This window comes from Ananas comosus, linkage group 22 (assembly GCF_001540865.1).
Source record: "Ananas comosus cultivar F153 linkage group 22, ASM154086v1, whole genome shotgun sequence".
Classification (NCBI taxonomy): domain Eukaryota; kingdom Viridiplantae; phylum Streptophyta; class Magnoliopsida; order Poales; family Bromeliaceae; genus Ananas; species Ananas comosus.
This window is the reverse complement of record NC_033642.1, coordinates 6,180,654-6,199,224: the sequence shown is the minus strand read 5'-3', so window position 1 is coordinate 6,199,224 and position 18,571 is coordinate 6,180,654. Positions and strand designations below refer to the sequence as shown.

The window sequence follows — 18,571 nt, the reverse complement described above, 5'->3', positions numbered from 1 at the left end:
TTTTGGAGTTTTTTTAATGTAGAATATCAAATTAAATTACTGTGCGCCTCGCCTTTTTGAGGCGCGCGCCTCGCAGTACGCCTCGCGCCTAGGCTCCAGGAGAGTCTTGCGCCTTTTTGCGCCTCGCGCCTTTTCAAACACTGGGTTCGGGTTCGGGTTCGGGTTCGGGTTTTTAAAAATCCGCCCCGAATCCAACCCGTTGACATCTCTAGTCTGAAGTTGTAAAAAGCTAAAAAAAGTGTCCTCCTTTCGCAAATAATAGAGAGGCAGATTTTTTATTTTTTTTTTCTCTTGCAAAAATGTTTTTAGATGGAGATATTATTTCTCCATTTTTAGTTTTTTTTTACCCTCATCTTGTATAATTATTGCCATTTCTCAATTTGCAGAATCGGAAAGTTTGTGTTCTCTGTAATCTGAAGCCAGTGGCTATGCGTGGTATTAAATCACATGCGATGGTTTTAGCTGCATCAAATGATGACCATACCAAAGTAAGCTTTTATGCTTTTTGTCTTTTTCTGACATATGAACCTTTTTTCCATTTTAACTTTACACTAGAGCTTTGCTGTGATTCAACTACCTGGTATTTCTGGTATTCTGTAGCATTGAAATTTGTCACCGCAAGACGTCATCTAGATCATATTGATCTCTCTGTTAGTTTTGAATCTTTTGATATCACACATTGTGTTATTGGACTCCATATGGGGTTCTTACTGCTATAGGATGTAAGAAGGGAGAATATGCTGGACCGTCTGAACAATAGCTCTGTTTGCAGATCATCGTCTGAACTTTAAGAAGTTAAAATAAATTACTTGAACTTTGTAACTGTCTCAACCAACCAACTGTCCTAAAATTCTATTAATTTTGTTTAGCAATCTTTAATCGCATCAAAGCCCAATGACTTCTGCTGAATGCCTGTATAATGTTAGGAGTATTTGAGTGATTTGGCCTTCATATTATTTAAGATTGTTAGGTAAAATTAACCCAATGGGGGGGCTAGGAAGCTGATTGAAACAATTATAAAGTTTATGCAGTTCGTTTTAAACTTTTGACATGATGATCTACAATTGATTACAATTTCAGGATGTCTGGCATATCATTATTTTTCCCTTTCTCGGTATGAATTTTCAGTTTTCCTGTCGTCTGAAATGGAAATTCGCTTAAAGTTGATGGCTCTACCGTTCCCAACTTGGTCAGCTAGAAAGGGCGTGGTGCCATTAACTTCAATAGAATTCACTATTTGGTTATAAGTAAATTAAAGTGCCCAAAGTTAAGCATTTGTTGGTCAAAAGGAGAAAACGGAAAAAAGCGTTGGGGGGTCCGTTTTCAAAATAATCCATACATCTTTGCCTCTGTATAATAGTACAGAATGTCTAAAAAATCTTCAACTCAGGTGGAGTTGGTCGAACCGCCGGCGTCGGCTGTAGTAGGGGAGCGCGTAACCTTTCCTGGATATTCGGGCGAACCGGATAGCGTGTTAAATGCGAAGAGCAAAGTATGGGAGAAGGTTCAAGCTGATCTCCGTACAAACGCTGACTTGGTTGCCTCTTACAAGGATGTGCCCTTCACCACCTCGGCCGGAGTCTGCAAGGTCTCATCCATAGCAGATGGGGAAGTGAGGTAGTGAGATTTGTTGATAGTAATTCTCTCAAATAATTTTACACAGGAAGTCCGCTCATTTTGAGTAGTATTTGAGATTATCAAATTGCTAATTGTAACTTTTTGAGTGGATATAATATATAATTTGGCAAGTTGGATATTTAAGAAGGTTTTTTCATTGTGTTTGTGATATATTTATTTTGCTAGTTGTGACTACTGAGATTGGATGTATTTGCAATTTTTAAGCTGTTTCATATAGGTCAAAATATTTGGGATGGTATGTGAATTTGGATGCAAAATTTTCATTGAGTTATTGGGTGATGTTAGATTTATGTAGTTTAACAAAATAATAAAGTAAATGAAGGTCTTGTTTGATATCATGTTTGTTTTCTATTTTTTTTTAAATAGAATTTTGTATAATAAAAGATGTAGCAGTGAACAATAAATTACTTGTAATTACTTCATTAAGTATTTACTTGGTAACAGAAAATGAAAATTAGAAATGAAGTTTTTGTACTTTTTAAATTTGTTTTAGATAATTTGTTATCTACTATTTTGCTAGATGCATTATAAGCTAATCAATTATGATAGTAAAAAAAAAAAAAATTCTCCTTTAACACATAAAACTATATAGATATAGTGTTAAAAAATAGTAATAATAATGACAACAATATCAAATGAGGTCTAAGTAAGTTGTTTAGGAAAGTGTCTATTTTTGGACGCCATTAGTAAAGGACATCTCTTATATCTTGGTTTTGATATATTTTTGCAGTGGCAATATTACTAAGGTATTTAGAACTAAAATCTATGTGATATGCCAATTTGTTTGAGTGAAGTTATGTACTGAATTATATAAGGATTAGAACTAAAATCTCTTATATCTTGGTTTTGATATATATTTGCAGTGGCAATATTAGTAAGGTATTTAGAACTAAAATCTATGTGATATGCCAATTTGTTTTAGTGATGTTACTGAATTAATTATTCATCTATTGGGTTAGAACTAAAATCTCTTATATCTTGGTTTTGATATATTTTTGCAGTGGCAATATTAGTACGGTATTTAGAACTAAAATCTATGTGACATGCCAATTTGTTTTAAGTAAAGTTATGTACTGAATTAATTATTCATCTATTGGGTTAGAACTAAAATCTCTTATATCTTGGTTTTGATATAGTTTTGCAATGGCAATATTAGTAAGATATTTACAACTAAAATCTATGTGATATGCCAATTTGTTTTAGTGAAGTTATGTACTGAATTAATTATTCATCTGTTCGGGTAGTTTAAACTGCAGATTAAAGCTGTTGCAAGCTTTTTGTGTAACCGGGATTTAAATTATAGTAAGAGCCCCCTTTTGTGTAAGGTTTATTATTATTTCAAAAGGTAAATCTCCATATAAAAATTATTTAAATTATTACATGATTCAATTTAAAATTAGGTGGTTATAGAATGTGTTAATGAAGTTGGTTGAATCATTGTAGGCTTTTAAGCAGTAGGAAAGGTCCAAATTGTACTTTTTTTAAAAAATATTTAAATAATTACTATTCAATCTAAATTGTATAGCCATAAAAGGTCTTAACGAAGTAGTGAAATTTTATTATAAATTCTTGACTCAAATTTTTTTTTTTTCTGTCCGAGCCGATTTTTGAATTATTATATTTTTATCCAAAAATAAATAAAAAATAAAATCCCTTCGTCTCTTTATAGTTAATTAACTTGGATTTGGTAAAAGTTTGGTAAAGGTATAATTCAAATAAAATTCGTATCTTAATTTTTAAATTTGTTGAAAAATACGGTTTAAAAAACGTATTCATCAATTGTTCGAATACGCGATTTATACGGATATTATATATTCACCAAATAACAATTCGGGATCAAAAGTTCAGCTATTAAACAATTCTCTAAATTTATGCTACTAGCGTATATAGTTATAAATTTTTAAAAATATAAAAAAAAAGCTATAAAATAAAATAGATTAAGTTAAAAAAAGAAATAGTAAATTTTATTATCGTCTCTATCTTCATATTTTTCATAATCCACATATTTCGAAAATTTATAAAATTTTTCAATAATTCGAGAATAATTCAGCAAAATTTAGAAAAGAATTTTATCTAAAAAAATTTACCTATTTTTTTGGGTATATAGTTCAGCATACGCGAATTACGCGCAAATAATAAATTTAGTCTAAAAATCTACATATTATTTTATTTTTTAAAAATAAATTAATTTTTTTTATTTAAATTTTTAATAATTTATGAATAATTTGCGAATTATCTGACTATAGTCGGAGCAGTCCGACTGAAAAGACTATCTCGTCGACAGCGCGCAGAAATCTGCTTCTCGAATATTCCGCGTCCACTGCATGTCACGCCCCTCGCACTCTCTCTCTCTCTCTCTCTCTCTCTCACATTTTATCTCTCTACACGTGTCATTGTTTTTGTTCCCACAGCGCCCCAAAACCGCAACGAAACCCACGCGCAGCAGTTATTGCCAACACCCTGTGTTTACATACCCATCATACACCAGATCTAATAGTTTGTAGTAGTTAACATTTTAGAAGTTAAACTATATTTTTATATATTCCCCAATTACAAGAACAGTGTGATGTTTTGATTCACAATCTTTAAAATATTATAATTCGACTTAAATTTTTCGCACTAATAAAACTCAAATCTCATAATACAAATAAATTGGCCAAATGATAAATCATCAATTTTAATATTATCGGATCAACGTTACATAACCGATGTGCCATCATTTAGTTAGCTAAGTTATATTATAAAATTTGCTGACCTGAAAGGATTCTAAATTATTTGTGTTTCGCTATCCAATTCTTTTAATTATTACAAAACACATCTAATTTATTTATCTGAGTTTAAGATCTCTATAGTAAAAATTAGGATAAACTTCAACCACCCCTGTGATTTCGCACTTTCTCACTTTAGTAGCATGTGAGTTAAAGTGTATCAATTTAGTACCCTATAATTTTATTTTTCTCTTTTTGTCGGCTGCTTTATTAACATTTTGTTAAATTATTATATACAAAAAACTTAAGATACCTCATGTAAGTTTATCGAATATTTACTTTAGTACTTTTTAGTTTTAACTTTATCACTGATTTAATAAAAAAAATTAGTGGAGAGGATAGTGAAAAGAGAAAAATAAAACCACAGGATACTAAATTAATATACTTTAAATTGTAAGACAGTAAAATAAAAAAAAGTATAAAACCACAGTAGTGGTATTTAAAGTTTTCCCTCAAAAATTATCTTGTACACCGGGTGCACGCACTAACTCACTCCGCACTCGCCCGTCTCAATCCTCCCTGATTCCTATCCATCTATTTAAAGGGGATCAGGACCCCCAAATTCAAACCCTAAAAATTAAAAAACTCTCTCCTCTCCTCTCTCCTCTCTCTCCCCCAAAAAACACAAGGAAGGAAAAAAGAAAAAGAAAAAGAAAAAGAAAGAGCGATGAGATCTGTTCGTCTCCGCGCCCTCCCTCTGCTGCTGCTCCTGCTGCTGCTTCTTCTTCTTGTGGAAGGGGAAGCGCGGGGCGGGGCGGTGGCGGGGGGGTGGCGGCGCATCGAGGACGTGGGGGAGGCGCACGTGCGGGAGATCGGGGAGTACGCGGTGGCGGAGCACGACCGGGAGACGGGGGCGGGGCTGGCCTTCGTCCGGGTGCTGCGCGGCGAGACGCAGGTCGTCGCCGGCATCAACTACCGCCTCGTCCTCCAGGCAGAGGCGGATGCCGCCGGCAGCGAGTGCTACGAGGCGGTGGTGTGGGAGAAGGCCTGGCAGGGATTCCGCAAGCTCACCTCCTTCAGGCCAGTCTAGCTAGTACAGGAATATATATATCAAAGACAATTAGGTGCATGGGTTCGTGTCGATCCATGGGTTTTCTTTGATACATAAAGAGATCAGAGAGATCAGAGATCACAGAGAGGTAGTTACAAATATATACCATACCATGTGTTTCTCGTGTTCTCGTGTTCTTGTGATCGAATGTTGAAATGGGTAAATGGCGTGATTTAGCATATTTTTTCTTTTTTACTTTTGCTATTATATATGTCGTTTAAAATATTACGTCTATGTTCCGTTTGGTTCCGCTCTGTTTGGTTCTACGTAAAATCGCGAAATTTTTTTTTTTTTTGTAACATAAAATTTTGGTGACTTTTTTTTTCAACGATTTGTAGTATGTGGTTTACAGAAAAAAAAGTTGTTTCGGTCAAAAAACAAAAAATGAATGAAAAAAATTTTAGAGAGTTCAATTTTTTTTCATTTTATGCTGTAAAACAGTGAAAAAGTGAAAATTTAATTCTTTTTAAATCGGTTAAAAAATTTTTCGAAAAAATATTTTTATGTAAAATTAAAACAAATAAAAAAACAATTTTTTATATTAAAAATAAAACGCCCCTTTATTAACTATGATAGCAGAGTCGATCGATAATATTAGAATTAATAGACAATATTAGAAATTAATAATAAAAGTGAGATAATTATTATAAAATTCTAATTACTTAGCGTAGATTGTAATGTTATGATAATTAATTTAATATTACAAATTAATAATGAAAACGTGAAAGTTATTGGAAAATTAAAATTAATGAATGGTTATATTTTTTCACATGATTAGTTGTTGATACTTGATACCAAAAAATATGGTATTTTATGTTTAATCTTAATTTTTATTGTTATGTAATTTTTTTTTATTTAAAAAAATTATTTCTTTATTTCTTTATAGGATGAAATAAGAATAAAATTGTAGAATATTCAAGAATAATTTTTCAAATCAAGTTGAGAAAGTGGCGCACTACGTTAAATTAAAATTTATCCTTCTAAAAATTAATATATTTTTAAAAAACTCTTTATCTGTCTCTCTCTACACCCCCTCTTTTTATCCTTCTTGGTTCTCTCTCTGTCCCGGCCGTATGGCCGGACACATTTTTGTTTATTTTTTTAATTATTTTAAGAAAGATAGAAGGCAAATTTGCATAAAAAATTTACTAGTTTTGCGATTTTACAAAAGTGGGTCATTTTTTTCGATTTTACAGATTTGAACTGAATTTCAGTTTCGTTTAATTTTTTAAAAATAAATTAATTAAAAATATAAATCAACTAGCAATTTAAAGTTTCCGATACCAACTATTAAAATTTTTTGTCACATGTGCTAGTAACAATCGGTTTGTTTTTCGTTTTTATTTATTTTTTTTATGATCTAGTATGTAATTATCTAGATCTTTTGTCCTCCTTCGATGAGAGAAATATTTATGATCTATTTANTATATATATATAGAGTAAGTCTTCTGTACTTTCGAAAGTACGGAGATCTCCGTGCTTGTAAGTTGTTTTCGATGATAGGAAATCTGATTCGACGATCGGCTCCGTTAAGTATAATCTACTCTATTGGAACTATTTAGAAACCAAATTTTATAATTTTTTGACACCATTTAACAAGCGATCAAAAGGTCTCAAAAATGACTATTTTAATGGCCGATGTGGCACGTTTTTAAGTTCAACGGTGTAGAAGTATCCAAATTAGATGAAAATTTAATAGAAAATTCTACTTAACATCAATAGTAAGACCAATACTTTCGATTTGAAATTTGAGTCCTTTATCACTGTTTTTTTATGAGATTTTTATTTTCAGCCGTTCATTTTGAGGCTACTCATTTACTAGACAAACGAAATTAAAAAATTATGAAATTTGGTTTCTAGGTAGTTCCAACAGCGTAGATCATATCTAACGAAACCGATCGCCGAATCGGATGCCCCATTATTGAAAACAACTTACAAGTACAGAGGCTCCCGTACTTTCGAAAACATAGGAGCCTAGCACTATATATATATATGAGTCCGGCTGGAATTCTATCGATAGCACGAAGCATTTGGTGCTATCAAATTTTCTACCGTTAGATTTACCTCTTTTATCATTTTTATCAGTTCGATTATACTATTCAACCAACTACCCACTCAACCCTAATGGGATCACATCATCATCCTAACCACACATCTTTTAATCTAAAGGTAGAAAAGTTAATAGCACCAAGTCATTAGTGCTATTAATAGTATTCCAACATATATATATATATATATATATATATATATATATATATATATATATATATAAGGATGTAGAGCACGTCTCCTACACTTTCGAAAGTATGAAAGCCTACGTGCTTGTAAACTATTTTTCATGAGGGCAATTGCTTATATATTCCTAAAAGTTCTCGATTTTCTAATTTATCTCTCTTGGAAGGCTAATATTAAAAATATTTCATTTACGTTCCAACATATTTCAAATATACCCATAGAGTTAAATTTTGTTAATAAACTGATAGTAATAACTGTTATCTCTATGAATTTTTTTTTTTCTTTCAAATATACCTTTCTACCATTACCGACTTTTCTTATTTGTCCTTAAGTTAGGGGCACGAAAAGTATTTAAATTTTTGGTCTGTTCAAATATACTTTCTATCATCACCCACATTTCCAAAAAAGGTATTTAGAGTTTTTAACTCAGATAGATATTTAACTCATGTTTAACTCAAGTTAACTTAACGGATGATAACTGTAAGGGTGCGTTTGGTTCGCGCTATCATTTAAAGATTCCTAGTAATCCAGTATGAATAAAAAAATATGACGGTGTTTGGCTAAATGCACCAAGTAATCTAGTTGGTAATATTGGATTCACTTAGAAATAAGATTCACCTCAAAGTACTAATCTCATTCCCTCGAGGGAGAGTGGGTATCCTCATATTAATGGATTGGGGTAATCATAATATGTCTAATCTCTTTCTTTCTTCTTACCCGCCGACTAATTGATATTATTTTTCTTTACACTCTAACCTTATATCTCTCTCTAAACTTATTTCTCTCTCTAAAATTCAACTTTTTTTTCTCTCTCTAAACTAAGCTTTCTCTCTCTCTCTTTCTAAATTTCAACTCTCTATCCCTCTAATTTCGACTATATTTTTCTTTCTATTTTTTTAATTATGCTCTCTCTCTCTAACTTATACTCTCTCTTCCTTTTTTCTAAAAAGATGTTGAAACTTTTGGTAACATTATTTAAATTAAATAAATTAATTAATTAATTAATTGTATATTTTTTGTAATATTAAATAACATGGCTAATTAATATTACCGTGCGAACCAAACACAGGAATTCCACATTCTTAGTAATATGATGAATATGAATAAGATTCTTGGATATCTTTTATTTCTAGTAATCTTTCATAATGCGAACTAAACGCACCCTAAGGCCCGTTTGGTTCGAGTTATCTAATATTACAAAGTATCTCGACATATCCAGGTATCTTGGATTTCGGCGTGAGATTACTACTGATGCTGCATTAGCGCGTTTGGTTTAATGTAGTAATGTAATACTAGATTACAGTGTTTATACCATTAATACGTTTGGTTCAGTTTATAAAATTTAGCAATCCTAATATAAAAGTATAATTTTTTTCCAAAATTGCCCTTGTTGTGGTCATTTGAATTTTTTTTTTCGAAAATGACGAATGGAGGGAAGGAGATCGTGATGATTGCTTGGGAGGACGACGCAATAGAAGATGATAGGTGTTCGTGCGAGAGATAAAGAAAGAGATAGAGATAGAGAGAGAGAAAGAGAGAGAGAGAGAGAGAGACGTGCGAGAGAGAGAGAGAGAGAGCGAGAGATAGAGAGAGAGAAAGAGAGAGAGAGAGAGAGAGACGTGCGAGAGAGAGAGAGAGAGAGCGAGAGAAAGCGGCGTGCGAGAGAGAAGGGGGAAGGCGAGAGTGATGAAAATAATGCTGTTAATTAGATTTGGGGTTGTTGGAGGGTAAAATTGTCATTTTACATAATATGTAGTATTAACGGGTTTCAGTAATGCAAGATACATGACCCCCCTCCCGTTAATATTTTTAATGTAATCCTGCTCGATTTGTAATGCTACATTAACGACTAGATTACATAGCAGATTAACCAAACACAGTTATCTTGGCAGGATTGCCTGTAATCCTGCCAGGATAACTCGAACCAAACGCACCCTAAGGGTATTTTGGAATAACAGAGTAACATATGAAAGGTATATTGGAAAGAAAAAAAAAAAAAGTAGAGGTAAATAAGATATTTTCGATGTTTTGAAGGATATATAGGAAATTATCCTTTTTTGATGATAGGACTTCTGATTCGACGATCGACTCCGTTATGTATGATATACACTATTAGAACTATTTAGAAACCAAATTTCATAATTTTTCGACATTATTTACAAAAGGGAAAACTTCAAAAACCCTATCTATGGTTTCGTAGTTTCTCACTTTGCCCCCCTGTGGTTTAAAATGTATCAATTTGCCCCCCCGTGGTTTCTTTTTTCTCTTTTTCATATCAATTTCATTATTTTTTTTTCCTTAAATCAGTGATAAAGTTAAAATTAAAGGGTACTAAAGTGAATATTTGATAAATCTAGATGGGTATCTAAAGTTTTTTGTATATAATTTAATGAAATATTAACGAAAAAGCTATCGAAAAGATAAAAACAAAACCACATGGGGGCAATTTGATACATTTTAAACCACAGGGGGGCAAAGTGAGAAACTATGAAACCACAGAGGGGGTTTTTGAAGTTTTCCCTTTACAAAAATATCAGAGTGTGACACCCTAATAGTCCCACATCGGATAGAAATGCAATTGTCATTGGGTATAGAAGAGAACTCCATCCTAATAATAATAACTGAGTTTGAGCATTTTGTGTTGGTGGTTTGGGCCCAATAAATTATTATTGTTAGTAGGTTGAGTCGTTACATTTGGTATCAAAGCCGGTTTACTAGTCGAAAGTGTGAGATAAGTTTTAGCTGAGCCAAGGTCGGAATGACAGACTAAGCCAGTGTTGACGAGGACGTCACGGCCTAAACCCCCTAAACTGAAGGAGTCTGTGACATCCTAGAAAATTCTACTTAACGTCAAGATCGTTTTTTGTGCGATTTTTATTTTCAATCATTCATTTTGAAACTATTCGTTTACTAGGTAAATAAAGTCAAAAAATTATAAAATTTGATTTCTAAATAGTTCTAATAGCGTAGATCATACCTAATAAAACCAATCATCGAATTGGATATCCCATCATTGAAAATAATTTATAAGCACGTAGGTTTTCGTACTTTCGAAAGTATAAAAGCCTAGTTTTATGGATGCATAAACTGCCATGTGACATTATGAAAATTTAATTTAAATTTATTTTTAAATTTATTTTATATTAGTCTAATTATAATTAACGATAAAATTTCTCATCACAACAATAAAAAAATGAAATAAACCAAAAAATACTAGCCATAACTATATTATTTTTTTAACTATAAATACTAGCCATAACTATAAATATTTTTTTTAATTTTTTTTTTTTTTTTAAACCGACCGTCCCTAGCGCAAGTGGTAAAAGGATTTGGTGGTTGATACCCGAGACTTAAGTTCGAATCCTAGTTGATTAACATTTTTAGCCAAGTTTATTTCTAAATGAAATAAACGAAGCGGGTAGCATGCTATCTTTCTCTCAAAAAAAAAAAATAATAAATATTTTTTTTTATCTAGAATCTTCGAATGATAGTCATAAAATATGTTGATCATTAATGATCGATGATTTTCACTGATTTGAAAAAGAGAAATGAAAATCATATCAAATAGAAACTGCTTTGGAAGCCAATTACATGCGCAATGCTGAAAACAATAAAGAAAATACACATACATGCGCGCCAATACAAATGTGTAAAAAATAAAAAAAACATTTATAGTTTAGAAAGAGATTTATCTTTGAATCCAAATAATTTAGAATGACTCCGAGTATGTTCATTGAAATGAAAATCAAAAATAGAGATTTGAAATTTAAACCGTCCTTTGGAATTCACATTTTTTTAACAGATCCGATATCTTGCAAATTACATACATAGACAATAAATTAAATTGAAAGCAAAAGTTGATTGTATAATTCACCGACAGTCCCTTAGCGCAAGATGTGCAAATAAGGGCTTGATGATTGGTACCGAGACCAAAGTTCGATCCTAGTTGATTCCATTTCGTTTTTCAGCATAAGTTTATTTCTTTAATAAATAAGGCGAACGGGGCGGTAGCATGCCTACCTTTCTTCAAAAAAAAAAAAAAAAGTGATTATAAATTCGAGTCTGCATGAAAATAATCCTGCATTAAATTTAAGTCAAAGTAAACATTCATATTAACTGCCAAATGGGGTCGATTTTTGTTTGGAATATCCAAGGATTAGAAGAAGCCATCCATTATGTTCAGACGTCAAGTTTATTTTGCCAAGTGCATGAGGAGAGGTCTACAAATTAGACGGTCTTATTTGGTTGTTCAATCACCTGATATATATATATAAAAATGTTCAGGAGCGTTTGGATTGGGATACAAGGAGGGGTAAGGGGTTATCCCACTTTTAACCCAAATTAAGATTCATTGGGTGTGAACAACTTCGATGTTCCACGTACACCCCCCTAGAGAGATGATGAGGAGAGAGAGAGAATTTTTTGTTTTAAAATTAAATTTAAATTTTTAAAATTTAAAATTTATAATCTAAAAATTAAAATTTATAATTTTAAATTTTAAAATTTAAATTTTAAATTTGATATTTTTAATTTTTTAATTTTAAATTTGATATTTTATATCTTTTAAATTTAAATTTGGTTTAAATTTAAAATTTGATATTGAAAATTAAATTTTTAATTTTTAATTTTTAATTTTTAATTTTTAATTTTTAAAAGTTAAAATTTAAAATTTAAAATTTAAAATTCAAATATAATGAGAGGGGTAATATCATTATTTTTTATCTATAACCATCAACTATTTCTCTTATTTTCAATAACCATCCAAACACAATTTTTCTAGTTCCAATTCATACTCACATTTTCATCCAAACAAAAAATTATTCTTGTTCTTACAAAAATCTATGCTTGTATCTATCACCGATATAAGCAGTTTCTACTAATTCGTGAACCAAACGAAGCCTCAAAGTATAATGAACGATGGATGGATGTAACGTATCACCACAGAGAATCTGCTCATAAATTTTTTATCCATTATCTTAAGTGAGAGAGAGAAATGATCGTGGGTTTTAGATTTTAGTTTATTAGGTGAAATAGAGTTTAGCTAATTAGATGGAAGAGATAGTTTTGGGAAATTTTAATTAATATGATAATTAAGAAGGGTTTGGAAAATTTGATTAATTAAGATGAAAGAGGTGGGTGTGGAAATTAAATCTAACTAATTAGTTGAAAGAGGTAGGTTTGGAGTGTTTAGTTAATTAGGACAGAGAAATGTGCATTTTTTAAAAAAAAATTAATTAAGGTGTAGGAGGGACAAAACATTCCCAAATCACGTCTCGTTGTCAGTTTTGCCTCTATTCAATATTCGTTAGAAATTTTTTAAAATATTAAAATTTAAAAATAATTTTTAAACTCTAAATTGATGGATTAAAAAAAAGTGAATCGGAAGCTTGTCGGTAAGACGCCATCGGAAATCTTTCAATTGGACGAATCTGGCAAATTTCTTTGAAAATTTTAATTATTATATATAATCAAAGTTTTAGAAAAGACTTGCTGTAGACCTTCTTTTTTTTTTTCTTTTTTTTTGCTATTTAGGGGGAGAGGATTTTTTTATTTTTGCTAAAAATTGGATCTGTCGGCAGAACTAAATTTCAAAATATAAAATTTTAATATCATTATAAGTATATATATATATATATATATATATATATATATATATATATATTATAAAACAAATATACTAAATTTAAAATAATAATAATTCATAAAGCTAAAATATAATTCTTGTCGGAATGTGCGGGCTGATTACTAGTATGCCACCGACGGTCCCGATCGACTCCGAGCGAGCTGTCCACGTGGCGATTTTTGTGCGCCATCGTCGGCTCCGTTGTCGGCCGTCTGATCCGAAAGGGACGGTGGAACCGACACGCAGGGCAAACGAACGACGAACACGGCACACCCACTACTCACCTGAGAAGAATTTTGCGGGCTTACGTGGACTGCTTTTTTTCACCTTATTAAAATTTTCAATTAAATAAATAATTTTATAAATTTCTTTATAATTTTTTTTTTTTTGTCACGTTAAATTCTTTTCTTAAAAACGATGAACAATTCATTTCTTTTATAAAGACGGTTAACGATTTACTACATTTTTAATTTTCCATCAAATCTATAAATCATTCATCGTCTTTTGTTTATTTACCCTTTCTTTCTATATATCATATATAATTCTAACAAATACATAAAAATTTCGACAAATCACATATAATCTTAAAACAATCTGAAAATTCTAATAATCTATCAATACAAATTTAACAATCAAATAATTAAAATTATAATAATTCACGTCTAATTCTAACAACCTCATCTATTTACTATATACTAAAGTAGAACCCTGGGTGATCACTTCGTATAAAACTGACACGTGGCACCTTCTAGGCTTGCCACGTGTCATCTTCAAATGTAGTATATAGTAAATAGATTAGAAAATAATTATTAATTAGAAAATTAGTATACGGAATAATTAGCATATGGAAATTAGTATAAAACTAATGGCACCCTCTGTGCTTGCCACGTGTCATCCTCAAATATAAATTAGGAAATTAGTATATGGAATAATTATTAATTAGGAAAAATCTATAACTTTTATTTTTATTATTATTCCATAGTCCATATTATAGGAAATAGATTTTTTCGAATTATTATAGTAAATAAATTTCCTAAAAAAATCTATTTTCTATTTACTATAAAAATTAGGAAATAATAATTCTTTATTATTATTCTATATAGAAAAATCTATATAGAAATGGAATATGGAATAATAATAAAATAAATGTTATAGATTTTTACTAATTAATAATTATTCCAATATCCACACAACATAATTATAATATATTAATTTTATTTCATTTACTATGTAAAAAATCTACATGTCAAGTTCAAATATAGATTTTCTACTTTAGAAAATATTTTAAAGTCACTTATAATTATGTTGTGTGGATATTACTATTTTAAGAAAAATAAAATTAGAATTTTTTAAGGAAATAATATTCACATATATTACGTTAAGAAAAAATTGGCGGGTGCAGATATTACTATTTTAGAAAAAATTAAATTAAAATTTTTCAGAAAATAATATCTTTTACTATATTATTAAAAGTCACCTATGTTGAGATATTTGAGAAATTCACGGATATTACGTTGCGAAAGAATTGGCGGGTGCGGATATTACTACTTTAGGAAAAATAATCTACGTGTCAAGCTCAAATATAAATTTTCTACTTTNTAATTATTCCATATTATTATTTCCTAATTTTACTAATTTTATTTCCTAATTAATAATAATTTTTTAGGAAATTAGTATATGGAATAATTATTAATTAGGAAATTACTATATGGAATAATTATTAATTAGGAAATTAGTATATGGAATAATTATTAATTAGGAAAAAATCTATAACTTTTATTTTTATTATTATTCCATAGTCCATATTATAATAAATTAGGAAATAAAATTAATATATTATAATATTAAATTCTTGCCGCTTAATAGATTTTTCTATAATATAATAATAATAAAGAATTATTATTTTCTAATTATTATAGTAAATAAGAAATAGATTTTTCTGAATTATTATAATATGTAGGAAATAATAATTAATTATTATTTCCCAATACAACTTATTATTATAGTAAATAAGAAATAAAATTAATATATTATTAGGAAATTTTATAGATTTTTATACTAATTAAATATAATTAAATATAGAGGAATATAATTAAATCAAATTAATGAATTTGATTAAGAAGCCTATGATCTTTACTTTTCAGCTTTACAATGCCACGTGTCAGTTTAAATATAGATTTTCTACTTTAGAAAAAATAAAAATAAACTTTTTAAGTAAATAATATCTTTTACTATATAAAAAATCTACGTGTTAAGTTCAAATATAAATTTTCTACTTTAGGGAATATTTCAAAATCACATATAATTATGTTGTGCGAATATTACTACTTTAGGAAAATAAAATTAGAATTTTTTAAGAAAATAATATTCACGAATATTACGTTGAGAAAGAATTAGCGGGTACGGATATTACTACTTTAGAAAAAATAAAATTAATTTTTTTCAGAAAATAATATCTTTTAATATATTATTAAAAATCACCTATAATGAATGAAGGGGATTTTATTTCAAAGTCACCTAATATCACGTACTATGTAAAAAATCTACATGTCAAGTTCAAATATAGATTTTCTACTTTAGAAAATATTTTAAAGTCACCTATAATTATGTTGTGTAGATATTACTATTTTAAGAAAAATAAAATTAGAATTTTTTAAGGAAATAATATTCACGTATATTACGTTGAGAAAAAATTGGCCGGTGCGGATATTACTACTTTAGAAAAAATTAAATTAAAATTTTTTAGAAAATAATATCTTTTATATATTATTAAAAGTCACCTATAATTATGTTGAGATATTTGAAAAATTCACGGATATTAGTTGCGAAAGAATTGGCGGGTGCGGATATTACTAATTTAGAAAAAATAATCTACGTGTCAAGCTCAAATATAGATTTTCTACTTTACGAAAAATAAAATTAGATTTTTTTAAAAAATAATACTTTAGGAAAAATAAAATTAGATTTTTTTTACGGAAATAATACATTATGGAAAACAAAATTAGATTTTTTCTAATGTGGCTTTCTATATGATTTCCACGTGTCATCGTATTTATTCTATTTACTATATTATTAAATTCAAATGGTACGTGGATTACTGAGATATTTGAGAAATTCACGGATATTACGTTGCGAAAAATTGGCGGGTATTACGCGTAAGAAGAAAAATATTTGAGAAACGCGTAGATAGAAAATAGGATATAAATACGAGGATAATATTGTCACAAAAGAAACAGATATTTTTATTTTCAATCATTAGATAAAATCTAATGGCAAAAAATTAATATGTTTTACTATATTATTAAAAATCACCTATAATGAAAGGCGTTTTATTTCAAAGTCACCTATAATTATGTTGATGGGATATTTGAGAAATCCACAGATATTACGTTGCGAAAGAATTGGCCAGTGCAGATATTATGCGTGAGAATAAAAATATTTATCTTTATTTGGGAATAAATTACTACTTAGTTAATTATTTGAAATGATTGGTTGAAAATTTATGGACATAAAAATATTAGTAAAAAAAGGATAGAGACAATTTTAGAAAGAGAAAAAAATTCAAAACTCACGCTTTTATAAAAAATTAATATCTTTTACTATATTATTAAAAATTATCTACACTGAAGGAAATTTTATTTCAAAGTCACATATAATTATATTGAGATATTTGAGAAATTTACGGATATTACGTTGCGAAAGAATTGGCGGGTGCGAATATTACGCATGAAAAGAAAAATATTTATCTTTATTTGGGAATAAATTATTACTTAGTTAATTATTTGAAATGATTGGTTGAAAATTTCTGAACATAAAAATATTAGTAAAAAAGGATAGAGACATTTTTGGAAAGAGGAAAAAATTTAAAACTCACGTCATTCCTGTAATTTTCTTAGCTCTTAAATGTTAATGTTTTAAAATAGAACACATTATTTACCTACTGTCACTCCTGTAACTTTCTATCTTTATACAAAGTTTTTTTTTTTTTATATTATCTTGAACACCAACATCTATATATTTTTGAATCTTAAATGTGACAGTAGGGAAATAATATACGTGTGCCTACTCTAATTTGTGTCAAATATGAAAGTTTAGTTAATCTATTATAAACTTAAATATTAATGTCATTTGTAATTTTTCATATCAATTTTAGTTATTATTTTGTTTTGCACACCAATATGTAAATGTAAATTATTTTGCACATCAATTCATAGATAATAGAGCATGGTTGAATTTTGCATTTTACTTGAGTATTTACTTTGGTCCAAAAATTTTTTTCTCTAGCTTGTGTACTTTAATATGTACTATAATTAAGATTGATAGTATATTTTTTTATTTGTTAAAAAAAATATAATATTAATTAGAATATTTTTTTTATCATCACGTAATAATTTTTATTATTTTATATTATTATATTAGCCGTGCATCGCATGGGTGAAAAGCTAGTTTTTTTCTATTTCTCAAATAATTTACGTCCAATTCTAACAATTACGAAGATGGTGAATCATTAACCATTTTAATGAATGTGGTGAATGATTAATCGCCTTTAAAAGTCCTAGGAGTCTTTCAGAATGTTGTGAACGATTCATCGCGTTTCGAAAAAAAAATCCTACACGGCGAATAGAGGGTTAGTTTGCCAAATATAAATCTAACAAGATTATTTTGCAAATTACAAGCATTTAGAGGGTTATTTTGTAAAAAAGTCCTACCACATCGGTGGTTTAGCGTTTTATCACTTTTGTAACTTGTGATTTAAATTATATCACTTTAGAACCATGTAGTTTCTTTTTTTCTTTTTGTTATCTCCTCCTTTAATTTTTTTGTTAAATAAATGAGAAAGTTAAAACTATGATGTACTAAACTAAAAAATTTCATAAATCACAGAATACTAAAGTGAATATTCAATAAACCACATAGGATATTTGAAGATTTTTTTTATATATATTTTTTAACAGAGAGTTGATAGAGGGAAAAACGAAAAGAAAAAAACGAAATTATATGCTACTAAAGTAATATATTTTAAACTATATGATACTAAAGTAAAAAAGCACTAAACCACAGAAGGATATTTGAAGTTTTTTCTAAAATTATTTAATGTCGGCCCGTGCCTTAATATGCGTGCAATTTTAGGACATAATGTAAAACTTATATGTGAATAACGATGAGTAATATATATGCATGGTGGTTAGGAGAAATTTTTTTTTTCTACTTTTAAAAATTTTTTAAAATTAAAAATATTAGAGTATTTTTAAAATT

The 18,571-nt window shown here is 29.0% G+C and overlaps 2 protein-coding genes across 2 annotated transcripts; both read left to right on the top strand.

The window, feature by feature from the left end:
- On the top strand, positions 338-1,903 carry LOC109727015 (probable methionine--tRNA ligase). The gene is made up of 2 exons (XM_020256869.1): positions 338-488; positions 1,391-1,903. Exons 1-2 carry the CDS (start codon positions 429-431, stop codon positions 1,619-1,621), a joined length of 291 nt encoding a protein of 96 aa, XP_020112458.1. The 5' UTR covers positions 338-428; the 3' UTR covers positions 1,622-1,903.
- LOC109727609 (cysteine proteinase inhibitor 1-like) lies at positions 5,011-5,636 on the top strand. The gene has a single exon (XM_020257766.1). The coding sequence runs from the start codon at positions 5,074-5,076 to the stop codon at positions 5,434-5,436; it is 363 nt and encodes a 120-aa protein (XP_020113355.1). The 5' UTR covers positions 5,011-5,073; the 3' UTR covers positions 5,437-5,636.

Coding starts and splice junctions, on each gene's coding strand:
- LOC109727015 (XM_020256869.1), top strand. CDS start 429: ATGCGTGGTATTAAATCACATGCGATGGTTTTAGCTGCATCAAATGAT. Junction 489..1,390: donor CAAATGATGACCATACCAAA/GTAAGCTTTTAT, acceptor TCTTCAACTCAG/GTGGAGTTGGTCGAACCGCC.
- LOC109727609 (XM_020257766.1), top strand. CDS start 5,074: ATGAGATCTGTTCGTCTCCGCGCCCTCCCTCTGCTGCTGCTCCTGCTG.